Source organism: Triturus cristatus, chromosome 6, assembly GCF_964204655.1.
Source record: "Triturus cristatus chromosome 6, aTriCri1.1, whole genome shotgun sequence".
Classification (NCBI taxonomy): Eukaryota; Metazoa; Chordata; class Amphibia; order Caudata; family Salamandridae; genus Triturus; species Triturus cristatus.
Genome location: NC_140589.1, coordinates 771,436,100 through 771,459,166, shown reverse-complemented (window position 1 = coordinate 771,459,166; position 23,067 = coordinate 771,436,100). Strand labels below are relative to the sequence as shown.

The window sequence follows — 23,067 nt, the reverse complement described above, 5'->3', positions numbered from 1 at the left end:
CCGAACTACTATGGTTTACTATGCATTGACAGTAGTTAACTGACGAATGATAAAAGGGTGCATAACGAACCATGCTACTGTCATCTACACACAGTAAGTTAGTAAATTGAAAGGCTTCTGCTGTGAAATGTGGTAATCTGCAGGCCAGTATTTTACATCCTGGCAAGCCTTCAAAGGTCAGTAAACTGAGTTCCAAGATGCTTAGAAACAGGAGAACTAAGGTATGTAGTGCTGTCGAACAAACAAACTGTAATTATTTCAAAAGGAAAGACTGGCCACACTCAGAATTAAGTGCACACCTGCAATTTTTTGAACTGCTGCTGCTCATTCCTGGACTCTTCACATCTTCTTTGCCAGGCTTCCTCGTCCTGGAGTTGCTTTGCCAGTATAAAATCTTTACAACTTCCACCTGCTTCTGAACCTGGATTAAGAAAATGTTAATTGTAATGAACTTCTTTTTTACCAATTGCAATCATTAACTGCAAATGTTTAGACATACAAAAGGCATTTGATACTTTAATTTGACCCTTAAATAAGAAGGCACTTTGGAAAACTGGCATTGGACTGGAACTTGCGAAATGAGTGCATTTACAGTATATAGACTCACGAGCTGGATTGTGTACTGGCAATGTGATCTCGGAGCAGCTGAACAAAGGAAGAGGCACTAAACGGGTGCTCCCTGTCGTCTACCATTTTTGCTATGACCATTAGCACGTTCACTAAGAAAGAGAAGTCAGAGTGGAGAATACAACAACAAAATGAATAACAGATGCAATATTAGTTCACTGTATAAAAACTATGCGCTTCTTTATCTGTGAGAAAGGAATGCCAGCCTGACAACAGTTATAGTCATAACAGATTTTTTTCGAAACTGAAAATAAATAAACTGGGCTAAGTTCTCTTTTCCCACCCAGATCTATGATGAGCAACTATTGACACTACCGCTCACTGTCGAACATTGAATGTTTCAAATAGTTAGGCAGACGTGTACATCGTGTACAGATGGCATCAATAAAGGTAACTATGGGAATGGAATTATTGATTTACAGCAACCTATCTCATTCTAGATTAAATTCCCAATATCGACATTGAATAGTGTGGCTATAACCAAAAATGCTAATCCTACTCCGGTTTAATATACTTCTTTGAGGCAATGCCAGTAATACTAAATAGGGTCTTGTTTGAAGAACCGCGAAGCATCCTCTCCTAACTGATATGGGGAATGGAGAGAAAAAGGGGTGCCACTGCCATACTTAAAACCCGAAGACTTCTGAGTGAGGGAGGTCTTGGTGCACCAAATTACTAAGCTTATTAAGTAGCAGGCCAACTTAAGTTACCTATGAAATGGCTTGATGACAATCCCAGCTCGGAAATTGATCACATACTAACTGCTTTAGACTCCACTAGAATATTATACTTTTTTTATGGCTATTATGAAAAATCAACCAATTCGACTAAAGCTATTACGAGTAGCAAGCCATTGCTGGAAAAGTCATACAGAGTTACGTGGTGCAACACTTTACTCTGCTGATATACCCTTAAGGACTCTTGAGAGAGTTTCACAAGATACTCAACACACATGGCAACAGGCAATGGAAGGAGTCTGGCTGTGAGAATGTGGGGAGATTTCTGTTTGGCAAATGTGCAAAATAGCCCATGCTCAATGTGATTCAGATGTTAGGAATGGAGGAGGGGAATGTGGGGGAAAGAATTCCTGACATACAATGCACTCATCGGGGCAGTGGCTCTGGTCTGAGGACAGAGCCAACAAAATGGGATCTTCACCATCTTATACTGAGTAAGAAAGCAATTTAACTACAATATGGAACATTGTTCCAGCAATACATAAAGAAAAACTCAGACCTAAAAAGGTAAGCCCTTACAGAGTGTGCCATCTTTTTTAACAGTGGATGTATTACACATCTAAAAATGCTTGTATACTAAATCAAGTATGTGATCATAATGGTCACTCTTTTCGCTGGTTATCAATGTAACTGTACTGACTGCACAATAATGGAAAATGTAATAAAGTGCCACTGCAAAGAAAACTGCAAATGTATCTGGAACTCTACATGGCTCAAGAATGGACTAGAAAACACTCATGGACCTGTTAAATGGAAATGTAAAATATATTCATATTATTACCAAAAGAAAAAGAACCTCAATAAAAATGCAAGTGACTAATAGAAACATGAAAAATAATAGACTTTTTGCATAGGTCTAGCCACTAGTGTCAACATGTATCGTTCAGCATCGGGAGGAAGATACCAGGATACTGCTGAAAACATTCCTTTTTTCTCTTTTTATTCATTTGCAGTTTGTTTTGGGTCGCAATGATATAAAACTTCCCTCAAAGTATCTGCACCATCTTCCATCTATTCCATGACTCTTCCTGAAGAAGGGGCAAAAGATGGATCACTGTCTTTTATACTGTGTACTCTGTGGTAAGTCAGAAGAGTTGTTTCAAGAGGAACAACACTTTCTACAACACACAGGACTAACCCAATAACTAATAATGATCTTATTTTACAATGTCTGAAAAGATAGTCATAAAGAGAAACTAAGGGCCCGATTTAAATCTGGGCGGACGGGTTACTCTATCACAACAGAGACCGCCGAAATATAAATCCCATAGTATATAATGGGGTTTATATTTCGGCAGACAGGATATAGGAGTAACCCATCCGCCAAGATATAAATCACGCCCTATTACAAGATTTAAAAAAGGTGCCCTAAAGCAAATTGAGATAACTAGTTTTGGAGCCATTACTGTTTGCAAAAGGAATCACCAAAAATGTGCTCAGGTGTAAAATTAAAATGCCAAGAAGCAACATAAAGAAGCTCCAGATTTGTTAGAGACCTTACATAATTCGGAGACGCCCTGGATACTTCCTAATTTGTCACAGAGCAAATACTTGTGCATTTAACAGACAATTTTTAACAGAAAACTGAAATGGTTTGTCTCAGCCCATCTAGATGGGCATTCTATGTTTGAAAATGGAAGATGTTTTACATTTGTTGCTACTGCGGAAGATGGAGCTTTCGGTCTTATGATGTAGAGGCCAATGCCTCAAGTAATTTTTAGATCGAGCCTAGCGCAGTGCGCATGCGCTGCTCTATGGGAGGCTTCTTGTGAGCACTCCAAACTTCCCTGAAGCTTCTCCGTGTGGGTCTGACTCCTCCCATACATTGGATTGGCCTTTGCGTGTGGCTTTCAATAATGAAAGCACGCAAATGGCCAAAAGGCGGGTGCATGTCCCACCTCCTTTCCAATGTGTCACTCCCACAGCGTTTTGCTCTTGGGAGAGAAAAGTGGCGCGCAGAGTGGCAGCTGCATTTTTGGTGTCAGGTTACATGCAATTGCTGTGCTTTCGCTTGTTATAATCGGTGCTCTGGCAAAGCGAGCCTTTCTTTTCTCCAACGAGGGCGGTGCATCATCTGACCCCTGCACCGCTCTGCAGAATTCAGCGCGTCTAATATTGTTTCATAACAACATTTCTGTTCATTCTGGTGTTGCGTGCTGTCGTGCAACCCACTCCCGACTCGCAGTTTGACCCAGCAGTGCTGTCACCCACCCACCTCCCTCTTCGCTGCTTACTTTGTGCATGAAGATTCCTCTGCAAGCAGCTTCTTCTTTTTTAATCGGCACTCTGCCAAAGTGAGTCTTCCTTTTCTCCAGCGAGTGCGGTGCATCATCTGACCCCTGCACCGCTCTGCAGAATTCAGCATGTCTAACATTGTTTCATAACAACATTTCTGTGTATTCTGGTGTTGCGTGCGGTCGCCCAACCCCGTCCCGATTCGCATTTTGACCCAGCAGTGCCGTCACCCACCCTCCTACCTCTTCGCTAGATAACATCAGTTTCGCAACCTCTGTTACTGCTCAAGTATATGGGCTCTGACGGCGCCCTGCACATCTGCACCCCCCGTCCCCCCCCGGGCGGAAAACTACAGATCAAAACTTTAAAAGTGCTTACCAAAACACTCTGTGAGTGACTCCCGCCTTTGATACTGCCTCCGGGATCAGCCGTCCGGCGCCGTCACCTTTGCTTGATCCCCACAAACTGCCCCTGCTGTTGGGGCGCAGCTGCGGGGTATTTTAGGCAACGCTTAGGCCTAGGGAAGCCACCCCGCTTTTGGGGGCTGCATGGAGGCGCCGGAGGGTCCGGAGCACCCTAAGGACGCGTTAATCGCTCCTGATGCCGGACCTGAGGTGGGCATTACCCACCAGACGGCGGCTCAGAGGCACTGCACAATACACTGGTTACTTCAGGGTCCAGCCGCGCCCAGATTTTGCCCCATCAGCATCCAGGGGGGTGGGGGGGGGGGGGGGGATGTGGGGTGGCTCTGCCATAGAGCTGTTCTCAGCAGCTGCCTAAAGCGCTGCCGGAGGGCCCGGTCCAGTCAACCAAAGATGCCCTCTGGACCAGTCCAGCCTTGTTCCTGCGGTGGCCAGGACCACTCAATGCACAGTGAACATACCCACCTCCCCAGGGGCTCCATGCACCTCTGTCCACTGACGTCACCTACCTCCCCGTGGGCTCCATGCACCTCTGTCCACTGACGTCACACACCTCCCTCTGAGATTCGTGCTCCCCTGTCCACTGACATCACCCAGTGGGCTACATGCACCTCTGTGGACTGACGTCATCCACCTCCCTGTGGACTCCATGCACCCCTGCGGACTGAAGCCACCCAACTCCCTGTGGGCTCCATGCACCTTTGTGGACTGACGTCACCCACCTCCCTGTGGGCTCCATGCACCTCTGTCCACGGACGTGACCCATCACCCTGTGGACTCCATGTACCTCTGTCCACTTACTTCACCCGCACACCTCACACCATGATATTATTGCTAGCAGCTGTTAAGCATAGCATCATATTCCTTCCACAAACTTAGCTTTTCCTCTTATCCTTATTTGCTTTCTCTAACCTTCCTCTATGTTTGCTTCCTTTCTATAACCCCACACTCCTATCCTTTCTTAGTTTAACTGTCCTCATCAGCCCTGCTTTATTTCACTGTTGCTGCATGCGTTTCCCTGTTTGCCATCTTCTTCTCCTATATTTTTTTTATCTCCTTGGCCTTACTTTAACCGCACACCTCAAACCATAATATCATTGCTGGCAGCAGATGTTATAATCGTGTTAACTGTATAGCTCATATTGAATACAACTTTTACACAATGGGCACTTAGGGTTACAGCTGGGGTATTTCAAAGGATAAAATCGTATTACAGACCTGGTGTCACCCTAACATATGGTGATTTTGGGTAATTTACGCTGATTAAGACCCATTCACTCCCCAGACTTCAGGAGGCTGCCACAAGATAAGATCTCTGCCCCAGGGAAAAGACAGGCAGCCGGCGAATAACACTAGTTTGGTAATGCTTCCATTTTTATTACTTTCTTTGTAAAGCAGATGCTTTAGACTCCCTCAAAAGTTGCTGTATAGACTGGCTTCTGGTGCCCATAGCATCGGACCTCACACAAGCCTTCCCAGTGTTTGTTATCATAATGCAGTTCAGAAAGAGGCGCGGGGGCACAGGTAAGCATGTATTCCCGAATCAGACTGCATTGCTCAGTGTATAGTAATTGTATAGCTCTTCAAAGCATGGCGACACAGCACCCAGTATAATGTGCTACATGGTTAAACATTTGTAAGGTCCCAAAGGCAAGACCTATTGGCTATGCCAATGCTCGTTTCCAGATTTCATTCAAATGCCAATGCATTTCTAGCCTAAAGTGATTTTTTCCAGATTTCATTCAAATGAATAGTTGCTGCATACCGGATGCCAAGTAATAGATCCTTAAAAGTTGAAAAAAGCAACAGAATGTTGCATTCCTTTTAAGCAAACACCACTTCTTCAAAATGACAACAGGCTAGGAGCAGCAGTTCTAATAACTTGCAAGAATAAAGGACGATCATTGCTGAATTGCAGCTTGAATCTACATCCAAATGACTGACATTAAGCTACAGCAGAAAAGGAACTTCTGACAGTCAAGTGAGCGAATTACTCATTATATGATCCAAATTTTTTATGATCTGAATTTAATTTCCTGCTCTGCTTGTGTGGCTTTGGAAAAACACTAAGACACTTATCAGAGCATTTTCCAATAGCTCATCCTTTCAATGCGTTTTCAGAGACACAGAAGAAAATGATCTTGCAAGCCAAAGCAGTTTTCCTAGCTCAAAGGCACGGCTAGAATGATTTATTTGCCATATTCTGGGAAAATTAACAACCCAGAAGCACCACCCAGCTCCCTGTCTCACCAAACAAGGTCTTCTTGTGCACCTCCACACTCCTTTACACAAATATATAGTCTCCAGCTGCTGTTTCTTAAGTCAGGCTCGATATTAAATCCAAATTTTCAAATGCATTTAGTTTAAGATAGTTCCATATCATCCACTGGTCAATGTCTTAGAGAGAGACTGAGTTTCCAATTTCTTTGGGGTTGTCCAGTTTCAGTATTGTGTTATATCATCTGTATAATTGCAGCAGGTAAGACTCAAAACTGTTGATTAGCTCAGGTAATGGTTTCATGTAGGAGAGAAAAGTTGAAAGATCCATGTGAAGTTTTGTTTGTATTTTGTTTAGAGGAGAAGGGGGGCATTAATATTATGTTAGTCTTATCATCAAGATAGAGGAAGATATCTGCAAAAAGTATACAGATTTCATTGAGAATTACCTGTGTGATGGTGAACTGTGTCGAAAACATCAAAACAAATTTAGAAGTAGTGACGCTATTTTGTTTTTGTCGTCAGCTGTTGTCCCACATGGTGATTAGTGCAGATTCTGGGCTTTTTCCTGTAAAAGGCCTCTAGGAATTGATACATATGTAGAAATGCAGCTACATAGGAAGAATTATTAGAAATTAGTATTTAGTTATTAGGGTGTTTGGATCCAGGTTGTTATTTATTTATGGGTGTATGTAAGCTTTAAATACATCCTGCGGAAAGAGTGCTTTGGATAAAGAATAACCGATTCCTGTTCTTTGCTGGGATAGCTGCTGATGTTGATAGTAGAAAGCTATTCTTATATTTCTAGGAGGGCATGGGTCCAAAGGGCAACCCGCAAGGCCATCGACTTTCACAAGATCTAAATTCAGTTATTGTTATTTTTCGGAAGGATGACTGAGACGGAAATATTTTTCCTGGAGTGTGATGGATGGCATCTCTGGGCAACAGTTGTTTCTCTTGTTTACTAGATACAAGTCCACAGTGTCAGTTTTGGTTCAGTAGTGAGTGGCCACTTAGTTGCAGAAATTTTAAGATTGAGGAATAGATATTGGAATTCTTTCAGGATTGCGGAATTCCAATAGTATTTTAAGAAGTTCCATGGTTAGGCGCTGTAGAACCTGTTTGAATAGCAGATTTATTTTTGCTTTTTTTGGTATATGATTGTTGCATTCTTTTGAGCCTATGTACATGCATTTTGCCAAGAGAGTGGTTTGATTTCTGCTAGGTTTGTTGAAGTGTTGAGATTTGTTCATTTACCCTCTTTGGTTCTTTATTCATGCAAAACACTTTGTTTTTCGTTTTGTTTTGATGCTTTTAGAGGAAATATTTTCCAACATACGGAAGTCACCTTGTCACATAGCTTTGTACTGAGTTTGTCTACAGTTATCACTTTATACCTAGATGTATCATCAAATTGTCCATACTGAACTTATTACAAAGTTTGTGTGAGGTAAGTTAGTTGAGTCGCAAAAGGATGCTATATAAGAATGAGAGGAGGCGGTGATCGGCCTACAGGAGCAGACAGTTTCCATGGAATGATAGCATGGGCTACTGAAACAGTATGGCTCATCATGTGGATTATAGGAGTGCAAATCATAAATATGTGTGTGGCCAAGCCTAATAATATGCCAGCATTTAGTGTAGGCATTTTTGGTTTGTCGATCCAGATGTTTATCTCGCCTAAGGAAGTGTAGGTTAGAGTGTCTGATGGACAAATCCCATATTGCATCTAGGAAGGTGCTGGTAAAAGCTTCGCTACTGGGTAAAAATCGGTAGAAATTGCAGATGAAAGCAGGACTGGGGACAGGGGATGCATCTAATAAGAAGAGCTTCACAGCTTTGTATCCTAATACCATGCATTTTTGTGGCCGTTATGGCTTTCTTGAAAATAGTTGCCACTCCTCCTTTGTCACCTTGGCGATTATGCGCAATACTTCAATATACAAGTGGGTCTATAAATCTAATTGGGGGAGAGCATACTCCAAAGTGCAATCAATGGACAAGAAGTCCAAAGTGCCAATTAAATTTTTTTCGTTATTCTTCATCACAAAACAACTGCCAATACGATTCGTTCCTTGCTGGAAGATTTAGAAGCAACCCAAGAACAAAAGCATTAAGCTACGGTAATTAAGAATAAAGAGAGGATGTGAGGATACATTATCAAAATTAATTAGAAAATAATGTAGCTGGAAAAAGGATTTGAAATCATTTGAGGGAGTATACCTGACATAGTTTAATGTACCTGCCAGTCAGAATCATCTAGGTGTAAAATTTGTCAATAAATCTGAGCATTCTATCAAAGTTCATTTTAAAATATGGACTGATCAGACTTGCTTTGATTTTGTAAAAGGAGATATGAAGAAATTCACCCAAACAGGGAGAAGCTTCTGATTAAAATGTCCATTACTAAGCAAACCAACAACCTTCATTTCAGAATTAGTCCACTACCAGTGCATTACTTTGTTGTATGCCATTTGACTCAAATGAGATGTATAGAATTAATTGTAAACCTATGAGTTTTTCACCTCAAGATGTAAAATAGGATTGTTTTCAGTTAGTTTAAAAAATATTTTACTATTTTGCACTGAAAAATCGGGGAATTTGTAGGATTTTCACACTCAATTTTCAAACAAATGCCACTGTTTATGGCATGAAGTGCAGATGGGCAAGTCTGGTTGAAAGTCAATGAAAAGGCTTATGAAATACAATTAACCTATGACTCTGTGGGTTTTCACTACCTAGCCAAAGGCCAATCAATGCCTAGGAATACCCATGCTCCTGAACGAGTCTAATCATATTAATTCGAAAATTCTATAAAGCACCAGTCAAACTAAGGATACAGGGGTGCTGTACAAGTATAAAAACAGAATACAAATACCACAGAAGTACCAGTAGGTAAAACATGGGTCCACAACTAAAGGTAATATCCCTTAATATAAAAGAGTTGAATGAACTAATGAAACATGGGTCTATATGGATTAAGACAGGTACATGACTCAGTAGAAGACCTGTGACCACTGTAGGAAACAAACATAGTTAGAAAAGAACTGCAGCGAGCTGTGCACCTGTGAATTCACACGTCAGTACTTTTATTCACGGAAGGGTAGCAACCAGATCCATACAACCATTACCAGGAAAGGTTTTTAAGGTAACTACAGAGAAACAGGGTCAGTGTCAGACTCTCTTTGTTAAGAAACAGCCATAGAAATTCACCATCTCTGCACTCTATGGGCCTACAATTAGACACGAGCAGCAGTTGCTTAGGGAGGCCAACACTAACGTTCTGGAGATGGCAAAGGAGGAGTTGGTCATAGAGAGTGAACTGAACAGAGTAATGGATGCAGATTGGAACAGGTTACAGCAGAGAAGGGAAGAGGGGAGTGCACTAACAGGGAAGGGGAAAGTGTTGCTAGGAGCCATAGGTCTGACAGATATTTGGAGGCACCTGCATAGTGGGGGAGGGGCTACACTTCCTACACAGCAGCACCCAAGACTTAGCCGAGACTTGATTTCATTCTAAAATAAAGAATGAATCTTGGCTACCAGCCTTGGAAACATCATATTCTGAGACCGGCGTCCGATAGACTGAATCACTGACCTAGCAACTGAGCACAAATCTTGAGCGAGATAGAGGCTAAATGCTACTTTGATGGGTGACCTGATGGTGAAAAGACATAATCCTAAGCATAAAAAAGTCCTAGTTGTGAAAGACGTACAATGCAGTAGGGTTCCTTGAAAGCCATACTAAGGCATTAGTTAATAGCAGTGGCAGTGCAGTTGAGAAAAATTAGAACAGTCAAGGCAAAACTTGAACAAAACTACATAAACAGTACAAAGCCAAACACCCACTGAAACATCGGTGGGTGCACGAGGTTACAAAGGCAGAGTACCTCCTGTTGAAGGTAAAGCAAACATTTTTATTGGGGAAGGGTGAATAAAGCAGATACGCACCAAACTAAGAGCCAAGAAGACTCAAGGTACAGCAGCAGAGCTCTATTGTAACATTTAACAAAATAAAAGAGCACTCCTTGTGTTGCTGCGTCCAGATGTGGGTTTATTCTTAGTAATCAAGAATTAATGTACAGGATACAAGCAAGAATGTAATTCAGTAAAGGCTCTAGTTAAGGCCCCACTGGGAGCAGCTGCCCTGCTGCTCAGCCCCAGATATAACTGACAGTACAATCAAACATACACAAAAGGAACTCTAGGTGACATCACAGATGCAGGCTGAGCAGCAGACAACAAACACTAAAGAAGGACAGAGAGGTAGGAAAAACAGGATGTAACACATCTCCCCCATTGACAGAAATAAGAGCAAAGGAGAAACGAAGGAAAGAAGAAAAGTAGATGATAGAACATACAGCACATACAAAGTAAACCCTCTTTGCAAAGTAAGTGGAAGAGAATAAAACATCAAAAGGGTTAATGTACGAAAGGCAGTACCGTCACCTGAAAATGAAAGGAAATGGATAATAAATAAATGTGGTTAAGGACCACCACATAACAAAATCCACAAGAATGGAAGTGGATGGTTTCAGCACCAGCAAACAAAAGAAACTGAACACTCCAAAAGATATAGGGCAATAAAGGTTCAGATACAAGAAATTAATATATGAAATATAAACTCCTCTAAAACATTAGAGCACTTTCATGGTTCATATCAATGAGCAACCTGTGGCTCGTAACTCCACTAATAAATGTGAACACCTCTAAGCGATTGAGCACTTACACAGCTCTTCATAAGACCGAATCCCTCCAATAAATCCAAAAATTGAGAAGCACGAAGACTCCTCACATAAACGTTAGCACAACAAGGCTCTTCATAACAATGAGCACTACAGCAGCTCTCTGTACAACTGAACACCTCTAACTAATTAGAGCACTTACATGGTTCAACAATATTAATTATAAATAAAACTGAGCATGAATAGAACTGAGCACACCACGGCTCTTTATCAATAAACCTGAAAAGAATGGTGCGCCTCAAAAATGAGCACCGATGTGGCTCCGCAAAAGTACACATCTAATAAGTCCAAACACTGGAACAAGAAATCTTCAGAAAATTCAAAATGAAAATGAACAACTCAAAAACAATTTGAGCACCAATGTGGTTAAACACAATAAAAGAAAATGAAGCCCCTGCACGACTCCTCACAATAAATATGTGAACCCCTCTAATGGAATGGAGCATTAAGAAACGTGGTTCATCAAAATAAAGAATAAACTGATCATCAACATATCTCATCAAAGAATGGAGCAATTTCAAAAGTGGTTCGAAAATGCATAGCAGTATCAAACGCTTCTGCAAATAGACACTAGAAATAAATAAAATTGAGCACCCCAACAAAAGTTGAGCACATAAGTGGCTCAATCCAATAAAAGTAACTAATCCAGCACATCACTGAACTCCAAAAACTGACTAAAATGCAATAACTGCCAAGGAATGTCAATACCATACATCTGTAACATGTAGAAAGACGTAAAAGTAGCATAAACAGCACAAAAAGTAAAAATATCATCAACAGTACACCCAGCAACATAGCTGATATGCGAAACAGAGCAGATTACAATATCTTTAACATAACAAACTAAAACAAACAAGCATTGGCATAGCCAATAGTTCTCGCTTTTAAGTATTTAGTTATGCAGCACAATATCTTTGGTGCAACAACATCAACTGTTGCATGGCTAAACACTTATAAGGTCCCAAAGACGAGACCTATTGGCTATGCCAACGCTTGTTGTCTTTGCCTCGAAACACTCCATACAGTGCTCGTGGTTTCAGTTCACTCGCTGCGTTTTTTTAATGCAGTGTTATATAGTGTGAACCCCACCCCAATGTATTATTAAAGCACTTTATATGAGCGCCAGTTACTCTGCACAAGACCATGTTCTTTTTTGTAGGAGAAGGGAGATTAAGTAACTTGCTGAGTTGCCCAAGATCATAGGATGTTGCTCCAACGCCGAAAGAATGCTTTACGTGAGTGCCAGTTACTTTATGCAAAGGGCACATTCTTTTTGTATAAACAGGGAGATTAAATGATTTGCCCAAGATCACAAGATGTTGCGCTGACGTCAAGACTTGAACTGGTTTTCTAGCTCTGTAGTCGCCAGATCTGTGTGTGCAAGCCACAGAGCATCCTCTGGTGCAATCTGTTGTCTGTGAGATAAGGCTCCCAGGCTTGCAAATTAAAAATAGTCTGTCCCCCATTACATCCCAGCAACGAGTTTTAAAGCTCCACCTAGTGTGTGTGTGTGACTACATCGTGCAGACTGTGAGGCTGCCACACCTTGTGGCTTCAGTTCTGTACTTCCGTCAGCCGAAAGGCTCACGGATTTGTGGTCCGTGCTTCCACATCCCAAGTGATGCGACCCTCTTTTACTAAGCAATACCACACATGCTACAAACAAAACATTTTCTCCAGCATAACGAGAGACTTCAATGGCTTAATAAATGGCTGCTGGGTGCACTGCAAAGTGAGAAGGAGCGCTCCCTTAAGCAAGAGGTGGCTGAATGAAAGCTGTAAATGATGCACTCTCTCCCGCAGCATGCTGTAAGGCTTAATGAGCCATGAAAGAAAGGCAGTTGGCGGCAGCACACGCTCGTAACCACTAGCTTGAGGCCAGCAAAAGCCTCTGGTAGCACTTTGAAAACCCACAAACAAACTGTCTGGCAGAGCAGCGCATGAGCTGGCTCAGGCGAGACCTACAAAAGTAGTCACCGTAGTCATCTTCGGAAGTTGAAATCCCACAGTCACAGTCATCATAGGTCAGCATATAATGGTCTCCTTCCCAGGCGCGTTGTGCCCTCTCAACCATGAAATTGAATAACTGCAGCTCCCCGGTGAAATCCTCATAATCGTCACCATTTTGATTCTTTAACTATGTTCGGGTCAGCCATGTAAAATAAGAAGTACTCCTCCCCTCTGCTCCATAGGATGCGGTGCATAGAAAACGGCGTAAACACATTTTGGTTGGCACTGTAGATGATACACTACTAGATACACTTGAGGTAGCAGTACGCCAACCCTAAAATGGCGGCACGTACATGACGCTGAGCCGGATGGCTCACTGCACGTCTTGAGAGCAGAGCAGGCAGGACACAGGAAGATACACAAGGCGAAGGCACAGGAGGCTGCGAGCGGGGAAGCAAGGCTTGCGGTGAGCACGAGCTGAATCCGTTGGAGAGTGCCAAACTGGCTATTCTAATGATTTTAAATGATGAAACTTTGTCATTGCTTTACGTTTTGATGTCACTGCTTTACATTTTAAATACAATGAATGTCTTTATAATGCACCTCGTTAAATCAGACACTTCACGCCGATACTTGCTCTAATTAGAGGCATGAAAATCTACTTGTTATAGCACTTTGCAATCCTTAATGGTGAACATGTCACAAAAGTCATCCCGGTTGCGCTGATTCTGTCCCTCAAAGTTCACGCAGTGTCCAACTCCTACCAGTTGAACCGCTAACTCACAATTATTAACAGCGCATCATAACAGGTATATCTGACGGTAGATGTTAGCGCTGAGACTAAACAATCTTCTCCCTCTCAATCACATAGACGTTGATAAAAGCCAGCACCAAGCATCCGTGTACAAGTTCCAAGTTATTCAATTCGAATCACTTCCTTTTGTAAGATGGCTGTAAGGCAGGGAGTCTCCACATGTAGCTACATATAATATTATGTAAAAGCAGATTTCAAGCAGCAGGGGACAACTTAAACATCCAACGTTTAGGCGTACTTTAACATGTCCCAAGCCCATACCAACGCTCAACTTACTTCTGGCTGTCAGATGTTGTAGACACCGGTGGGACAATCAAGGGGTTGGGAATGAGGTTCAGTTAGTTTCTTCTAGTTTCTTTTGCAGTATCTTTTTGATCACACGTGGTTTCTTTCCTTAAATCGTCGCCAGTGTAACATTTAACAAAATAAAAGATAACTCCTTGTGTTGCTTCGTACAGATGTGGGTTTATTCTTAGTAATCAAGAATTAATGTACAGGATACAAGCAAGAATGTAATTCAGTAAAGGCCCCAGTTAAGGCCCCACCGGGAGCAGCTGGCCTGCTGCTCAGCCTCAGATATAACTGACAGTAGAATCAAACATACACAAAAGGAACTCTAGGTGACATCACAGATGCAGGCTGAGCAGCAGAGAACAAACACTAAAGAAGGACAGAGAGGGAGGAAAAACAGGATGTAACATCTATGTGCTGAGTGGGGTGAAAGTGGTAGACCAGATGGATAAGACTAGAGTGATTTGAGACGTGATGTGCACTGGTAAGAAGGTGAAGTATGGGATATCACGGAGTACTTAAAAGCCTCCGGATTGGCATACATTTTACCACAAAAGTCAGAAGAGTAGAAAACCCAAAACGGGAAAGATGTGATAAAGGGGCGTAAGGAGAATAAAGATTGGATTTGTTTGGTACCTTGACAGTTTAATTTTTAAAGAGTATTTATCAGCAATTGCATTACAATTTAAACATACCAACTTGTCAAGTTCAGTTCTACAGATCTTAGACATTACAGAAAGTGAGCAATCTACCACAACTTTAACTGCCAAGTATGGGAGTCTAATATATTCTCATAGTGCACACTGTCCATCAGTTCTGTTACAGGGGTACACAATCAATTGCTAGGGGGCTTCAATCACCTTAATGGGGCATGTTCCATAGTGTGTGCCTCCTTTGTTATGTTATGTTATTTTTGATTTCTATAGCGCACGGCTACTCCATTGGAGTGTCCCGGCGCTTTTTATTGGCAGCTTGTAAGCATAAAAACATACCACAGTGGGATAAAAGAAAAACAACAAAACTAAGGAGGGAACATGCTAAGGGGCAAAGAGCCAAGTTTTCCAGCCATAGATTGTTTCCCAGCAATTAGTACTTGCTTCCAGCAACTTTATCCCCATTGTAGGAAAGTGCCCCTTTTTGCATGGTTGCCCCCCACTTGTTGCCAAACGCTTGATGTACTTTGACTGAGTGTGCCCTGAGTTCCTACCAACCAGGTACCCAGGGCTTATGTTCTTTGCCTAAACTGTACTGTTGCAAACCCATTGGGCAACTCTCTGTCCACATACAAGTCTCTTATAAAAGGTACCCTAGGTACCAATGGTGATTTGACCAGGGAAGGTCTCTAAGGGCTGCAGCACTTATTGTGCCACCCTTAGAGGCCCTGCACCTACACCTAAACCCCCCCCCCCCCCACCATTGCAGGCTGCGTGTTTTGGTGCAGAACAAAGTAAAGAACAGACATGGCACATATCCCTATGTGCAATTCCTACAATCCACTGCCCTGGCATAGGTAAGCCACCCCTCTAGCTGGGAGCACTATACCAGTGGTGAGGGTACAGGTGCATGTGCCCTGAACCCCTACAATGTCTAACTCAATTCTTAGACATTGTAAGTGCAGTAATGCCATAAAGAGTATATGATGCTGAAAGTTTATCATTACGAACTCCACAGCACCATAATGGCTTTATTGAAAACTGGGAAGTTTGGTATCTAACTTCTCAGCACATTAAACCCACACTGATGCCAGTGTGGGATTTAATGAACTCAGAGGGCATCTAAGAGATGCCCCCTGAAAACAACCGAATTCTAGTATCCTGGCTGAGAGGCTGCTAGCCAACTGCCACCATCAGACATGTTTCTGGAGCCCTGGGTCGAGAGCCTGCCGCCCTCGGGCTCCTGAAACAATGCACATCCTGGGGTGAGGTGCCAAGCCTCCTCCCCCAGGATGGGCAGGGTCCACGTAGGGGAAGCTTCAAAGGCTTGCTGCCTTTGTGAGCCACTCCAGCCATTTGCTGTTCCCAGCAACTGGCCCCCACCAGTTCTGGCCCCCACTTTGGGCGGGAGAATCAGTGGGAAAACCAAGTTAGGAGGAAAGGTGTGCCCAACTTTGCTAACAGGTGGGGGAGGCGAGGTGAAACACAACAATCAGTCCCCGCCATCTTGCAAATGGGGTGACCCAGCCAACCAGAGTGAGGCTTATGCCCCCATCCCACTGGAGGTTGGCATAATAGGGAGGGGGGGGCAGTACCCAGCCCCAGGAAAGGACCCATTGGTACCGACCTGTACCTACTTGTAACGCCCCTAATAAAGTATTTAGGGGCAACCCCCGAACCCTGCCTTCTGAGAAAAGAAGAAACAAGGAGAAGGACAAAAGAGCTGTGCTGAAGAAGAAGAGGAGGACACCCACTGACTCGGCCCCAGCCCTTACAGCTTGTCCAGACCTTGACTGACCACAGCAGAATCCCGGCACGTCCTGAAGTCAGCAACCCCCAAGAACCCATAGGACCTCCCCTGCCTCCCCAAACCAAGACTTACCCTCCCGTGAGCACCGGATTTGTTCACCTACAGACTCTGGCTCCAGCCAAATCAGCGAGTCTGCACCACTGTGCACCCGACGCCCACGGCTGAGTTAGAGTGGCCCAACACTATGAGGAGGTCTCCCTGGAGATCCTGACCTGGGACCTGGTGATCCCTGACCTGCCTTAAGTCTCCAATCGACACCTGCGACCGTGACCGAAGCCGGTAAGAAAACCCAGATGCCTAAAGACACCCCTGCACCCAACGTCCCATGGCCTTGGGTGGTCTAACTGACGGTGTCCCAGCATCCCCAGGCATCCCAATTTCTCTCTCCAACCGGTGGTCGCCTACAGAAGATCTTCGTCCCAAGCCTGCAGTGTTTGTTGCAACCGGAGAATCCCCATTGGAATCAACAGTGCATTGACGCCAATCCAGCACCCTGCCCCCGGCTGCCCCTGTGCCGCTGCGGGTGCTCTTTGTGTGCTAAATCGGATCCCCCTTTGCCCTAAGCCTAACACCAGGAGCTTTGCGCCTACAACCTGTGGCTTGATCGTGAGCAGCCACCAACCAAATAACCCCTAATGGATAATATTGGGCCTCAGCACTCTGCACCCAGCCGCCCTAGTGTCCTGTCGGTGCTTTGACAGTGCATCCTCGACCCTGGGGGGAAGTCTGTTTCTAACCTCAGAAATCTAACTCCCACAACTAAGTACTTACCTGTAAACCGATAACTTCAATTCCTCCCTTAGGATTGCATGGACTGCTTTTCTTTGAAAATTCTTCTAAGTGTATAGCTGGTTTGTATGAAACCTTGCAAAACTGCAAATGTACAAAAACTGAATTACTTGCCTTATCTCTAGGAAGTGTCCCATGATATCTAGGCATGTCACACGGAGTAGAAAAAGTAACTTAAAAAGTGATCTGCTAAGTAATCTAACAGTAATTTTAACTGCATTCAAAGTATTTACAAACCTGTAACAAAGTCATTTTCATTCAGCTTGCTTGTATTGTTCAACCTGTCTTGGAAAGTACCATTTACACTCACCTGTGCCAGGCTTGCTTGGTTCTAGAAAATAAATATAACTAAATAACAATTGGTCTGAGTTCAGTCTTTGAGTGTGTGTTTTCATTTCTTGCCTACATGTGTACAAGAAATGCTTAACACTAACTTCTGATCAAGCCTTACTGCTCGCCCACACTACCTCAAATAGAGAGTAAGGTATTATCTACTTTTACCTCTGCATACCTTTGGGGTTCCACTGGACTCTGTGCACACTATACCTAACTTTGGTATAGTATATACAGAGCCTACACTCATCACCACTTTCCCCCTCTCCAGGGTCTCACTTATCTGCTCTGGGAGCTCATGCACCCTCCAATCCCTTTTGCCCCTTCTAGTGAACCTTTGTGTCCCAGTCCTCACAGCTGACAACCCCAATCTCCTCTTTCTCTGCCAATAAATATCTATCCAGGAGTCTTCCTATGTCGTTGAATCGCAAGGTCGGAGTCACTTGTCTTGTTACACTAAATTACGTTTAATATCCACCTCTTGATGTTAGACCCTTGGTCCCACCACATTGTTACCGGCTCCTTGGACAACAGGAGAGTGATTTGGCAAACTTGTCTGATATGAGGTTTTAATTTCTTCAGAAAGCTTGGCAGTGCTAGAATGTGGAAATGGCCTATTGTGTCTATGTCATTTCTGATACAATTGCAAAGATTTTCTCCCATTATTTTGACATTACAGTGCAAGACCGTGGAAAATGCATATAATCTACTTAATAATAACATCTGACACACCTGAGATGTGTATATAAACCAAAGGACTACTAATGTGCCAAAATAGTACATATACGCTGAAGGAATTTAAAATGAGACAGATGGTGACAGCTATTTATGGAGATATTTTTAAATTGCATAGGAATGTTGATTGGTAATCAGTTAGTTACTCGGAACAAGAACAGACCCAATGAGGTTGTTGTCCAAGTTCTTTAAATAGAGACTTGGTCAGAAACTGCCCTTCGGAATAAAGGCCCTACAACAGAAGTTTGGCTGTGGTTTCTCTGGACAGTAGCAAACACAGATTATGTGTTGGTGGTACTGATGGGGAGTATAACAGCCTTAATCTAGTGTTTTGCACAGTACAATTCCACGTCCAATTGGTACAAGCTACTGAGTTGATACATGATGTTGGTCCTGGTAAGGGGCATATCAGTGCCACACTAAGCATGCTTGATGACGATATTCCCTCTCATTCGAGACATGAGGCTGACAATGTGGTGGGGAAAAACCAATGAAGTGGGAAAAATCAATGAGGTTAGTTTCTGCAATATAGCTCCAGATTCGGAACGCCATTCCATGACAGTCGTTGAGGAGAATTAGCTTTTTCCTTTTTTTTTTTTTTTTTAAATCTTTTTATTAGGTATTTTAACATTTTTATATACAGGGCACAGTACGTTGTTACAGATAAAAAACAGTAAAGAAGAAAAATAGCGGCAGAGAGACATTCAGTAAAGGATAAGTACAATAGGACAAGAGAGAGATACATTCATTAATTGCGATACCTACTATCCCCCTCTCTAACGAATTACAAACTGTGCAGCTTCTAGGCAACAAGGAAAACAAAACATAAATAATAAACATAATTAGCAGGCCTGTTTACTTCATTAATCTAAATTAGAAATTCCCTTCTTTCCATCTAGTGATAGGATCCCAGATTATCCTGCCCAATTTCCTCCCTTTTTTGCCTTTCCTAGCATATATCTCCTTCTCGAGGTGATACACAAAAAGTAGTTTAGCAAGCCATTGATGATACGTGGGCGGTAAAGGATTAAGCCAAGCCGTGGCCAAGCACAATCTAAAAACTGCAGCCGCTACAAACAAAAACTCTCCCCCTGACTGCATCCCTCCTTCCTCCTCATTTATGCCTAACAAAATAATTGGGGGAGTTAACGAAAAGGCATTTATTCCTAAAACAGTCATTATAAAGTTCTCAACGTCTTTCTTCAGCATATCTAAGTGAGGGCACGTAGCAAACACATGTTCTAGGTCTGCTACATCACTTCCACATCTGAAACATTTTGTTCCTAAAGTTCCTCCCCATTGGGCTATTTTGAATGGGGTATAATACAAGCGATATATCGTTTTATAGTGCTGTGCCTGCAATGGTGCAGAGCACAGGAGCCTATGCCCCTCTACCAGGGAAAGTTCAAAACAACCCTGACTAACACTCAGACTATCCTTCCACTTATCACTCCACTTTACTAGGTCATCCTGCTTTCCCTTCATTAATTCGTAATAAAATCGTTTAATCGAACAATCTTTCCCTATCCGAATCACTTCCATTACCAAATCCTTATCAAACCCCGAAGATCCACCTATTTTATTCATCAAAAAACTCCTAATTTGCAGAAACTTAAAAAAATGATTATTTTGCAAATTATACCTATTCTGGAGTTCGATGTATTGACAAATACCTGAGTCCCCCATAACATCCCCTATGCTCCTCACCCCCTTAGCTACCCACTCTGCGAACACCGAGTCAGCGAAGATCTCTTCAGGAAAATTAGGATTATCATTGAGCCTAGTATAGCGGTTGAACCTTCCCAAGCCTGCCCTTTTCCGAAATGCTTTCCAGACTGCAAATGCTGCCATGATAGTCTTAAATTTTGTGCGCTTGTAGTAGCTGGGCTCCGTGAATTTCAATAACACATTTTCAGCCTCCCTGCCCAAAACCAGACCGTATATTGCACCCGTACCTAGATCGCTACCCCCTTCAGCCTCAGCACCCCCCACCAGCCCTAACATGTTTTGGAACATTGCGGCCCAATAATACAGTTTTAGGTCGGGCACTGCCCACCCTCCCCTTTCCTTTGGCAATGTCATAAATCTAAGTGCCCTTCTTGTCTTCCCTTTCCCCCAAATAAATCTATTAAACATATGTTCTATCTTTTTAAACCACCTAGCATCAAACAATAGGGGGATTGCCCTGAATAAATATAAAAACTTAGGGAGAATTAACATTTTAATTACATTTGTTCTCCCCACTAGGCTCAGGTGCAAATTCTCCAGTCTGTCCAGGTCTTTTTCAATTTTACCCATTAATGGAGCAATATTCATTTCCACTAATGCATCCAAATCAGCCGAAATCAGAATTCCTAAATATGTACCTGAATGAGTGACACGATTATCAGTACAGATCGCAAAATGATTTTTAATTATTTGTGTTTTTCCCACGTTCAACTTATATCCCGAAATATAACCAAATTTTGTTGCCTCAAGTTCAATTTGATTAATAGACTCCGTTGGTACTGGTGTAATGACTGCCACATCGTCAGCATAAGCTAACACTTTACACTGACCAGTTAAAGTAGGGAGAGCACTAACCAATCCACATACCTCAATACGACGAATAAATGGGTCCATATAGATGGCAAACAGCAAAGGCGAGCAGGGACACCCCTGCCTAGTTCCGCGACTTATTTGGAATTGGCTTGTATAACCGGCATTGACCCGGATAACAGCAGCAGGATTCAGGTACAAGGCTTTAATTGATTTGATGAATCCCTGTTTTACACCGACCCTTTCCATAGCCCCCCATAGATAGCCCCAGGAGACCCGATCAAATGCCTTTTCCGCATCCAAAAGCATAACAGCCATCGGGTCCCCTGAAACTTCCATAGCATCAAATAACGTGATCACTTTACGAATATGGTGAGTTGTCCCCCTTTCTGGAATAAAACCATGCTGCATTCTACTCACAATATCCGTAATCACTCCTGCAAGCCTTGTAGCCAACACCTTAGAGAACACTTTTGCGTCGGAATTCATTAAAGTGATAGGTCTGTAAGACCCAGGCTCCTCCGGAGGTTTCCCTTTTTTCAGTATTAATACAATTACCGCACCCCCCCATGATGCAGGGATTGAGGATCCTATTTGCGCCTGCTGCATTGTGTCAGTAATACCCTCCTTTAGTGCCCCCCAAAAGACCCGATAAAATTCTACAGGGATTTGGTCCGGCCCTGCTGCCTTGCCTGCCGGCAATTTCCAGACTGCCTCTTTTATATCTTCTATTTGCAACGACCCCTCTAAACGCTCTGACGCATCCTCCTCTAGTACTACCCCCGGCAACCCTTCAAAGTACTCATTAAAAGCCCGGTTGTTAAATTCTCCGAGATCCTCAGTATATAACTTTTCATAAAAACTCCTAAATACTTCCCGAATTTCCTCTGGATCCGATATTCCCTCTCATTCGAGACATGAGGCTGACAATGTGGTGGGGAAAAACCAATGAAGTGGGAAAAATCAATGAGGTTAGTTTCTGCAATATAGCTCCAGATTCGGAACGCCATTCCATGACAGTCGTTGAGGAGAATTAGCTTTTTCCAACTAACCCTGGGTTGTCTGCCTGCCTTTATCAGTATGATCAGCAAAGCACATAGCGTTCTAAAGAAGGCCTGGGATAGCAACAGGAATGTGGAGGAAATTAGGGAATACTACCAACTCAATCAATGCGATATGCCCTGCAATGGATAACCACAGCCTAATCCATCTTTCCACAGTGTACCGCATGCTAGTGACTGCTTGACCATAATTCCATAAATCCCCGTGCAGTACATGTAGCTTGCAACAGATTTGTATACTCAAGTACTGTACTATTATCTTTCTACACTGCAAGGCAAGCTCAATGGGGTTAGTAGGGACATATGAGATTTACCCCAGATTACTCAATGCCCAGACAGTACAACATATTGAAATTCCTTGTATCAGTGGAACAACATTGTGATCAGGGTCTCACATAAAGGAGGACATCGTTGGCATAAAAGGACACTACCCGGTGCTGTCCTCCTGGTCTCAGTCAAATGTTACAATGGTGTTCTCTCAATGTGTATGAAAGAGGTTCCATTGCTATATTGTACAGCGATGGGCAGAGCTGGCAGCTCTGCCAAATGTATCTGGTTATTGTAATAGGCTCTGAAACACCCCCATTCAGACTCACTGGAAACTGGGAGCTAAAAAGAAAAAAATTAAAAAAAGAGGGAAATCTGGCTAATAAATCAATCATTCACAAAGGTTGCCACTCCAAAGCACCGTGAACATGAAGTTCAACTCTTAAAGATCAACAACAGCAATGCCATATGTGTCCCTGTTATTAAGGGGACACCATTCTGTAAAAAGAACAGAGTACGCCATTTGCCTGGTTTTGGGAATATCAAAATAACACTTTAATGAGTATTGCTCCATATCCTCTATGCAACTCGGCTGTTAGCCTTTTACTGCACAGGTATCTACATCCAGCCAAGGATCTTATAGCATCATGATCTCAGAACTCGTGACCATTTGTAGCACCATTTCACGATCACATACCCATCATAACTTTATCGAAGTATTGTTGTATAGCATAAGCTGAGATGGAAAGTTGGGACATGGTCAGTTAGACAGAAAATGCTAGAATATTAGCGCCACCCCGACTAGATTACTTTCATCATCTTCCAGATCAATCAACTCTTTAA

At 42.8% G+C, this 23,067-nt stretch overlaps 1 protein-coding gene across 1 annotated transcript in view; it reads right to left on the bottom strand.

Annotated features, from left to right (window-relative positions):
* The window catches only part of ZUP1 (zinc finger containing ubiquitin peptidase 1), a 138,821-nt gene that overhangs the window by 87,538 nt on the left and 28,216 nt on the right, over nt 1-23,067 (bottom strand). The window contains exon 3 of the mRNA XM_085611312.1: nt 300-421. Within this exon, the coding sequence (XP_085467438.1) occupies nt 300-421 (122 nt within the window). The remainder of the gene's footprint in view (nt 1-299; nt 422-23,067) is intronic.